Below are 10,248 nucleotides of genomic sequence, written 5' to 3' on the forward strand. Positions count from 1 at the left end.
AAGGAATTTGACGGCCTCCAAGGGCAGTGGAGCGTCTGTCTCCATGAAGGACTCCATGGAGGTGGGAAAAAGACATCGAGAAAAGTCAAAGATTGCAAGGGCTACTTTTATATTGTGGAAAGCAACACATGTAGATATGCTATGAAGTTATATATATTTATATATTTTTTTAAATGCATCTCAGCTTTGTGGTGTAGGTGAAAAGGCCTTTTATTAGTACCAGCTTCGATCTTTTTTTTTTAATTTTCCATATATTTCTACTTTCTCCTGACATAATCCTTGTAAAAAGATTATTCCCAAAATATATGGACTTTATGTTGTTTCTCATAAAGTATGCTACTAAAATGACATTATTTTTTTCCTCATATAATTTAGATTTCTAGGGCTCTTCAGACGTGTAATGTTCTGACGAATCACTAGGGGCGCTGTTGGCCGGAGTGTCAACTCAATTGCTTTATTATCGTTGCTTTATCTGCATCCGTCTTCGTGAGCAAACAATGGCAATGGAAGTGAGACGGGGTGTTACTGGAGCTGAAAATTAACAAATTTGTTGCTTATAACTGTCATTTTTAAAGCAAATTGATCCGAAATCGGGTCTCTCTCACCACTGAACTAATGAGAGTCAATGAATTAAGACTTCTGGCTACTTTTAGGACAGCCAACAGACACCTTGCTGACTGAGGAGTTGGCAAACTCGGTAGAAACTCGATTTCTTTTACTGACTCGAGTTGAAGTTAATCGGATACTTGATACCAGTTTGCAGTAAATTGTGAATCACCCGAATTCTAAGACCCATGCCTCGAAAATGGCCAACAACTTCCAAACACCAACCTCGCGATAATCACACCCTGACACGTTACCTGGTTTGATTTTTTATTTAGCTAACTGTAGCAGGGAAGGAGTACCAGTGAGTCCCGATTTAGTTTAAAATAAAACAACGACTCGTTCATGACTCGCACATGTAGATACGAATAATGTAAACAGGAAGTGTCCGTCATGTCCATACGAGTTGTGGCCCATGTAGATAAGCCATAAGTTGCCATAACAGTAGGCATGCAGGATTTAATCACACATGAGTCATGTCCAAATACTTCTTCCCTCCCTTCTCTCCCCCCTTCCCCGTCTTCTCCCCGCCTCATCTCACGGTGGAATGATCCAACGAGTCAATAAAACGGCTGGTCCGGTGTTGCCTCTGCTCAGAGAGAGGACGACAACCGCAGCGTCTGTCGGATCCTTTTACACCAGCGGGCTCGTGTGAGTGTCTGACCCGTCCAGTGAGCCTTCGAGGTCGGCTACCGCTGACTGACTTCACCGCGCCCGGGGCTAACACTTTGAACCCGCAATGGGCTCCTCTTGGGTTCTGGTCCACCATGTTGTGTCTCTCTTGGTTCTGTTAGGTTCGGCGGCCAAGGGTAAGTTGGCTTATTTTTTGTTTATCTTTCGCTAGATAGTTGTGTGTTTGCTTTCTGGCAGATGACCGGCCTCCATTTTGATTAGCCAATGGACACTTTTAACACTTCTAAATATAAATATGCTACTTTTATGAAATACACTTCAAATGACAGCTCTACTGTTACATTACATACATTGAAATCTAATTTAAAGCCTATGTATTGGTTTTTAATGTATATTGTTATCACTTTACAGTTTGTTTACTGTAATAATACAGCTTCTAAATACTAATATAATTGTACAAACAAATATAGCTGCTACACTACTGTATTATATTCAGTTAATGTGTTCATCAGTACATACACATTTTACTTGACTTTTTTTGACATTTTGACTTAATCGAAAAAAAATTATAATTAATTATTTTTTAATTCAATGCAGGGGTGATTTATTCACTCTTCAAAAGCCACATTGAAATTGTGTATTTCAAATGTATTCCACACTGTTGGGACTGTAATCCAGCTAAAAGTCAACTTTGGCGTGTAAAGGAGACTATAGGGGTGTTATGTCATGCATAGAGGGCTCTAATGATGTCAAAATCCATTTTTAGTGGATTGTAAGCTAAAGCAGAGCTTTCCTAAGTGTGGCCTGGGGGGCATTTGGAGCCCACAGTACATTCTAAAAAATACAAGAAAACTAAAGTCATTTTTTCCAAGAATAAAGTCAAAATATTAAGAAGAAAAGTAGAGTAAAACTTTACCAGAATAACATTTTAATATTATGGGGAAAAATAATGTATTTTTACTAGCAAAAAGATGAAAACATTTTTTTTAAGTCAGAATATTATAACAAACAAACAAATAAGGTAAAGAAATTTTTTGAATATTAGTTTTTATTTTCTGAGAATAAAATCAAACAACAGCAAAAATGAAAAAAGGCTGTGATTTTATGATAATTAAGTAAAAATATTAAGACAAAAAATAGCAATTTTACAAGAATAAACTCATTATGTTTAAAAAAATGTCATTTTAGTAGCATACAGATGAAATACTAAAAAAGTGGTATTATACTGTACATAGGTTTGGGGAAAACACTTAATATGGGTACATGAAACGTGTTTTGTCAAAGATAAGTACTTTCTTCCTGTCTGCCTGTCATATTTTGACGCCAAAACAAAACATCTCGGTTGCGTAACCGTCTGACTCTCTGCTCGTCTCTTTCTCTCTTGCTTGGCTCCCAACTTTCCAGATGAGCGCAGCATGGAACAACGTGAGGTCTCCTTTGACCTCGACGCCATCATGCAAGGTAAGCCTCGGGGAGTGTTTTCACATCTGAGCGTTGAGTCTTTGCCAGGAACAATTAGGAGATGTACGGGATATTGGCGAGCAGGCACCAACACTTGAGACCGGGCTTTGTGATTAGTGCGCATTTTATTCAAACAAGATAATTACTTACACCTCTAGCTCTTCTTTCAATTTTTTTAGGTGGCTTCCATAAGCCCCTTTCTGTGTCACATAAATATTTCCAAACCCTAATCAGGGGCCCCTGGCATGACCCAGTAAGCCTAAGACACAACGGTTTTCCCACCGTTTTGTCAGGACCTGTCTCAAAATATTATTTTAACGTGACTGTCACGGGACCTTTGTGTGTCACGCAAAAATTCTAAAACCCTCATTAGGGGCCCCACGCCGGGACCCAATAATAGCCTAAAATGCTACTTTTCAGAGGGGTCGCTTTTCTGATGTTTTGTCAGGACATGTCCAAAAATATATATTTTTCTAGGTTGCTGCGATGAGCCCTTTTTGTGAGACGGCAAATTTGTAAAACCCTCATTAGGGGTCCTGAGGTAAGATAAACTAAGATGCTACTTCTCAGAGGGGTCGCTTTCCTGGTGTTTTGTCAGAACCTGTCCTGAAATATTTTTTTAGGTTGCTGCCATGAGCCCTTTTTGTGCCACGACAGAGTCCTAAAACCCTGATGAGAGGAGAAACCAATAATAGCCTAAGGCGCTACTTTTCAGAGGGGTCGCTTTTCCGATGTTTAGTCAAGACCTTCCTAAAAATGAATTTTTGTTTGTTGCTATGAACCGTTTTTGAGTCACGCAAAAATTCCAAAACCCTCATTGGGTGGGGGGTTATATTTTACATAAGAAACCAATAATATCCTAAGACACTACTTTTCAGAGGGGTCACTTTTCCTATGTTTTGCCAGGACCTGTGTAAGCATATTTTTTTTTGGTTACTGCAATACCATGACCTTGTTTTGTGTCACGTAAAAATTCACAAAAACCCTCAAGAGGGGTCCCGGTAAGACTCCAAAAATAGCCTAAGGTGCTGCTTTTCAGAGGGGTCGATTTTCAGTTCTGTCATCAGAACCCGTTCGATAACCAAAATTAAGTTTATTATGGTGCTGCTGTGGCTTCAGATGTGAAGCATTGGCAAATGGGGTGGACGGTTCTGTTGTGACGCCAAGCAGGAAGTGTGTGATTTTAGTAGTTGTGTGAAATGAAGTACCTGTCGCCACGCTAATAATAATAATATAAAAAAATAATAATAATAACAATAACATCCTGTGTCTTCCAGAGATGCAGTCACCTGATTCATTTGTGATGCAGCAAGAGGCGGACCTGACTGATCTCCTTGATCCAAAAGGTGCAGTGTTGACTTTGACCTTCATTCTAACCTTTATTTCAACTGGCTTTCCTGAAGTGTCTTGTGTTTGTTTTCTCCGAAAGAGTTTGCTGTGGAGCAGGAGCCTGATATCTTGGACACCCCAAGAGGGAGAGGTGAGTTGTTTACATGATATATACAGCATCGGGGGTGCCTCCCTTAGCACCATCCACGCTAGACACCCCAAGACATTTTTCAAATTTTCATTTTTCAAAGTCAAATGTCATTTTTTGTCACTGATAAAGCCTTTTATTCGTGCAGGTTCCAGGCCAGGAGCCATGTCACCTCGAGGACGTGCGTGTCTATTTTCACCTTTTCAACTTTAGTTACAGTGGAACCTCTAATGTGGAACACAATCCGTTCCAGACATTTTGGATTTCAAAGGGTTTTTTTGGAAACCCAAATGTTTGCCCAAATGTATTTATTTTATTTATTTATTATTATTTTACATTTTATATGATTATTTTTTATATTTTATTTTAATTATTATAATTTAATTATTTTATAATTTTATATATATTATTTCTTATTTATTTATATAATAATATTATATATATTATTTTTATAATTTTATAATTTTTCCATCAGTAAACCTCCACTAGCAGGTAACTTGATGAGTCCCTCTTTTCTTCCAAGGTCACCCAGGTTTTGGCCCTCGTTCTCACCCTCCCATGCTGGATTACCACGTTCAATTCCCACTCGGCCAGCCCACCTCCGACAATCTGGAAGCCCTCTGTCTCAATGGAGACCTTCGTCCTCGCTACCCCGAATCGTTCTTCCCCAGTTCAGGATTCGGCCAGCAGCGGCGGAGGGCGAGCGCTGTCAATAACGCGGAGGCGTGGTTTAGCACATGCTGCAAAGGCAACCAGACGTGGGGGAGGGAGGTGACGCTGTGTTGCGCCACGCAGGCGGTGAGTCTTCACAGCTGTGATTTGATTTTTACGCACACTTTAGCTGGGTGAACATACAAAACAAGACTGAAAAAACCAAGGGGTTGACTGCATGTTCCTGATCAACAATTACCGTATTGACCTGAATAAAAGAGCACCTCCTTTTTAAAGACATGTATTTTTTAAGGACAGACCATGTGTCAATCGGTAGACACGGGCATTTTTTTCACGGAAAATCGTCTTATCGTGCCAGAGCGAAAATAGGTTCTCCTCATTTTATGTGTGGAAGTGGTAAGTTTTTGGCTTCTTAAGTTTAGGAGAAATAACTGGTTAGTTAGCTAGCTTGCGGCCGTCTCATGTCCCTGCGGCGTAGGAGTTGCGATGTGGTGTAAACAAAAAATAACGGGAGTGTAAGGATGACTGTAGGGGTGTTATTTCATGTCTACAGGGCTCTAATAGGTCGCCTCGTGTCCCTGCGGCGTAGGAGTTGCGATGTGGTGTAAACAATGAATAACGTGAGTGTTAGGATGACTGTAGGGGTGTTATTTCATGTCTACAGAGCTCTAATGGGTCGTCTCGTGTCCCTGCGGTGTAGGAGTTGCAATGTGGTGTAAACAATGAATAACGGGAGTGTAAGGGTGACTATAGGGGTGTTATTTCATGTCTACAGTTCTCTAATGGGTCGTCTCGTGTCCCTGCGGCGTAGAATTTGCGATGTGGTGTAAACAATGAATAATTGGCGTGTAAGGGTGACTGTAGGGGTGTTATTTCATGTCTTCGGGGCTCTAATGAGTCGCCTTGTTACCCCACACCCTCACCACCGGGCGGATAAAAACAGACGAGTCTGGTGTAAATTGGTGTAGGCATGATGGCATAGTAATACAATACTGTACATAGCATACCTCTCATTCCTTAATTCCTTTTGTGGTGTTTTTACACCCAAAAAGGATCCTTCCCAACTTGATGGTACTTGCATGTTTTCAATAAAGCTAAAGCTGTTGATAAGCCCGTCATCCACCACCCAGGCAGACATAGCACACAGGCCTTGACAGGCCCCGCGACAGGCAAGCTAAGGGTTGTTTTGAATGGAGTGTTTTCGCTTAATGTTGGCTCATCCGTCCACACGTCATGTGACCCGCACACATCCTGACTTTCAGTTATGCTTTTATATGACCTCTGCTTGCCTAGTGGGAGCTATCCGTGGAAACATTCTGCGAGGAGGATTCATCCGTGAAGGATCGGCTTTATCACTGCTGCAGACAGACGGGCAACGAGAGGCTCCTGTGCTTCCAAAACGACGCTCACAATCCCAGCTACGAGCCAACAGAGGCGTTGCCGGTGGTCCCGCTTCCCGCAACCTTTGACTTCAGCTTTGACAGAAAGACTTGTCACAGGTATGGAGGGAAGTAGCGGCACGGTGGAGCCCGCTTAAGCCGAGCCAAAGGGGTGCTGCTTTGGAATATTGTTAACGCCGACATTATCACTAACTTATTTTTGCAGAAGCAGATTTGTGGTTATGGAAAAATCTATTTAAAAAAATCAAATGAAGAACTGCTCAGCTGCTATTAACAAAATGCAACCGTTTTCATTTTGCAAAAACCAGTAAAAGTAAAAGCAATGACCACTTTTGGTTATGTCGACAACCGCTTACGTTGACATTGTTTTAACTTCTTAATAATAAATATAAGTTTCTGCAAAATATCAAAAAGGCATTTTGTGAAGATACATTTCAAGCAAAACTTTCACTTTGACACGAATTTGGATATATTGTCCATCGATTAAAATATTTGATCATGATTAATCGCATTTCCCCATAGTTAACTCACAATTAATCACATTTAATCACAGATGAAAATATGTTTTTATCCATAATAAGCAAGGGAAATATCTTTGTGGTAAACGATTGGATGTGCAACTACAACGATAATTAAAATTATCAAATTAATTATTCATTTAATTAAAATTATTTAATTAAAAATATAATTAATATAATTAACATGATTAAATTAATTAATTATAATCAAATTTTATGTGTCAATTATTAAGCATCATCACTGCTTTGAGCATTTAAAAAAAAAAAAACATAACATTTTTGTAGTTATGCCGTATAAAACCTGTTTATGACCTAAATATGTTTTTCAACATTACTAGAGCCCTCCAGACATGAAATAACACCCCTATAGTCACCTTGACATTTGTATTACGCAATATAGTTGATATAATCAGAGGAAATAAAGACATATGAGACATAAATAAGATAACGTAGACTCACACGTTGTTTTTCCCTGGGCAGTGTACTTCCTGCAGTGGCTGTTGTCTCATCACTGTATTGTAATGGCAGCTTTAAATGGCTTTCAACTCTGATTACTTAGTATAGCAAACATACTGAGAGAAAATCTGTCATTTAAGATGAAAATAAAACTGTTGGTGTGTCGCAGTCCATGTGCTCCCCCTGGGATGTGTGGAGGACAGGAAGTGACATCAGAGGTTCAGAGTTGAGTTGTAGTTTGTCGTGGGTTATGGCCCCAAGAGTAGCAATCATATTATTATGATTATTATGTTGTTGTTATGATTGTGTCTGATCATTTCAACTTGCAATAAATGCCTGTTGTGTCTATCACGTCTGGTGCTTGTCTCACCTAATAATTACTGACACCTAGTGGCCAAATTTAGTACTACATTCACCACTCCGGCACATCTGTCTTGTATTTTAGTTCATTTAGTTTGTTCATTTAGCATTTTTTTATGCTTGAAAATGCTCAATTTAGGAAAGGAAGTACAATTTAGTTAAATATATATGTATATTTTTATAAATAATAGATAAAAAATAATTCAACCACAAAACAGCCATCATTTATAAATTAATTTTTGAAAACGACAACAGATTGGGGGTGTGATGTTCAAAGCACGATGACTAAAATGACTTAAATCCACCATCTCCATCTCCATAGCCAAGATAAAAATGTGTGACGATAACCCTAGATGCAGAAATACCAATACAAGCACAGGAAAATAAACATTTGTGCGTGACTTCTACTCGACAGGACTCAGCAGAGCGCCAGCAGCAGCAGCAGAGGAACACAACCGTCTACTCCCCCGAAAAGTGACTTCATCTTCCCCCCCGGTCGACCCACCGAGGATAACGTGGAAGGGCTGTGTCGCAACCAGAAGCTGCGCCCCCTGTACAGCCTCAAGTGCCTCCCGGGTACCGGCTACGAGATGCTGGCTCGTCAGGCCAAGATGATTAATCGCATGGAGAAGGGATTCAAACAGTGCTGCAAGAAGAAGCAGGATGTCGTCACGTGTGCCGAGCATAAGGTAGAAGACCGTTGACGGTTGAATATTCATAATAACGTCCATGTCTGATTTTTAACGTCTGTCTCGTATTTGATGTGTGTGTCCGTCAGTGGCGTGCTGAGCTCAGCAGGTTTTGCTCCAACAAGAAGGGCGGCAAGGCTGACCATCACTGTTGTCGTGGCGCCAATGGCGGCGATCGCTTCCACTGTTTCCAATCGCTGGCTCCTGACCCGCGATACAACGTGACCTTGTCCGCCGAAGACCTCGCCCCGAAAGTCTGTAAGGCGCGCAAGATCATCAAGAAAGTGTAAGAAAGGGTCATTTCTCACAAGATCTTCTGTAGAGGGACGCACGGTGCTTGAGTGGTTAGCGTGTAGGCCTCACAGCTAGGAGACCCGAGTTCAATTCCACCCTCAGCCATCTTTGTATGGAGTTTGCATGTTCTCCCCGTGCTTGCGTGGGTTTTCTCCAGGTACTCTGGTTTCCTCCCACAATCCAAATAAAAACATGCTAGGCTAATTAGCGACTCCAAATTGTCCATAGGTATGAATGTGAGTGTGAATGGTTGTTTGTTTATATGTGCCCTGTGATTGGCTGGCCACCAGTCCAGGGTAGAAGACAGCTGGGATAGGCTCCAGCACCCCCCGCAACACTTGTGAGGAAAAGCGGTAGAAAATGAATGAATGAATGAGTTCTCCTCTTATTTTGTGTGGAAGTGGTAAATGTGAGTGTGAATGGTTGTTTGTCTATATTTGCCCTGTGATTGATTGGCTGGCCACCAGTCCAGGGTGTACACCGCCTCTCGTCCGAAGACAGCTGGGATAGGCTCCAGCACCCTCCGCGACCCTCGTGAGGAAAAGGGGTAGAAAATGAATGAATGAATGAATGAATGCTAGGTTAATTGTCAATTCCAAATTGTCCATACATATGAATGTGAGTGTGAATGGTTTGGCTGGCAACCAGTCCAGAGTGTACCCCACCTCTTGTTCGAAGACAGCTGGGATAGGCTCCAGCACCCCCGGTAGAAAATGAATGAATGAATGAATGAATCTTCTGTAGAAATCAGCTTATTAAGCTACACAAATGCTGCCGGAGACCCAGTAAGACCTCAACAAGCATCAAAAGATAGTTTTTCAAGATTAGTTATCTGAAAAAATACTTATTTTGGACTAATGAGCTCTTTTAACGGGGCGCACTTTTAGAATTTTAAAACATTCATACATTGGCTGCACTGTTACTAAAGTCTTGATGACGGACACGGCTGGAAGAGATGAATGATGTGTCCACTTTTGATGTGCCTTTTAGGTTACCTGCTGACTTTCTTGTCAAGAACATTCTAAACGATTGCTGCGCCCTGTCACCAGAAAACCACAACTCTTGCTTTTTTCAGAAGGTGAGGCCTCCGATTAGAGAATAAAACTAAGAGTGTTAAACTATGAACGATTAAACTGTTTAATTATGATCTAGATTGAGGAGACGTCCACCAGGATGTGTTCATCGAGGAAGACGTCCCCGCCGGCCGCCCGCCGCTGTTGCCGCATGGCTCCCCCGGAGCTGCCAAAGTGCGTCACCGACTTTGTCATGGATGCCATCACCAAGGCAACCAAGGTCTCCAACCAGAAGAAGAAGAAAAGGTGTCCCATTTAAACGTCGACTAACGCTTGCAACCAATCGACAGAAAGTATTCATCTTGCACAAATCCCACTTTTTTTATCACGTGGACCACGTTTGTGCTTCATCTACTGCCAGTATTATTTGTATCTTTTTATATAACACCCCCCTGCCCCCCCTCCACACACACACACACGTGTTCTGTACTAAATAAACATCTTTTTTAATGCTAATCAGACTGATTTCTGTGTCATTGTGCCACTATTTTTATTATAAAGGTTGATTCAAGATAGCACCCAAAATTGTTGGAATAAAGTTTTCTTCATTTTTATTTTGTCTCATGCTGTGTTTTTTTAGGAAATTGTTTTATCAAAATATTCTATTACTAT

The 10,248-nt window shown here is 40.9% G+C and overlaps 1 protein-coding gene across 2 annotated transcripts; it reads left to right on the plus strand.

Annotated features, from left to right (window-relative positions):
* Window positions 1-722: 722 nt before the first annotated feature.
* ecm1b (extracellular matrix protein 1b) lies at window positions 723-10,190 on the plus strand. Of its 2 annotated transcripts, XM_058084121.2 has the most exons (11): window positions 727-1,412; window positions 2,641-2,697; window positions 3,975-4,043; window positions 4,127-4,177; window positions 4,323-4,355; window positions 4,698-4,972; window positions 6,140-6,345; window positions 7,996-8,269; window positions 8,359-8,555; window positions 9,554-9,641; window positions 9,716-10,190. In XM_058084121.2, exons 1-11 carry the CDS (start codon window positions 1,343-1,345, stop codon window positions 9,893-9,895), a joined length of 1,500 nt encoding a protein of 499 aa, XP_057940104.2. In that variant the 5' UTR covers window positions 727-1,342; the 3' UTR covers window positions 9,896-10,190. The 2 variants fall into 2 exon arrangements, with proteins under 2 accessions (XP_057940105.2, XP_057940104.2); XM_058084122.2 differs by lacking the exon at window positions 4,323-4,355 and having other exon boundaries at window positions 723-1,412.
* The last annotated feature ends 58 nt before the right edge of the window (window positions 10,191-10,248 follow it).

The sequence above is a fragment of the Doryrhamphus excisus genome, linkage group LG17 (genome assembly GCF_037039965.1).
Source record: "Doryrhamphus excisus strain RoL-2023G ecotype Guam linkage group LG17, RoL_Dexc_Guam_v1.1, whole genome shotgun sequence".
Taxonomy (NCBI): domain Eukaryota; kingdom Metazoa; phylum Chordata; class Actinopteri; order Syngnathiformes; family Syngnathidae; genus Doryrhamphus; species Doryrhamphus excisus.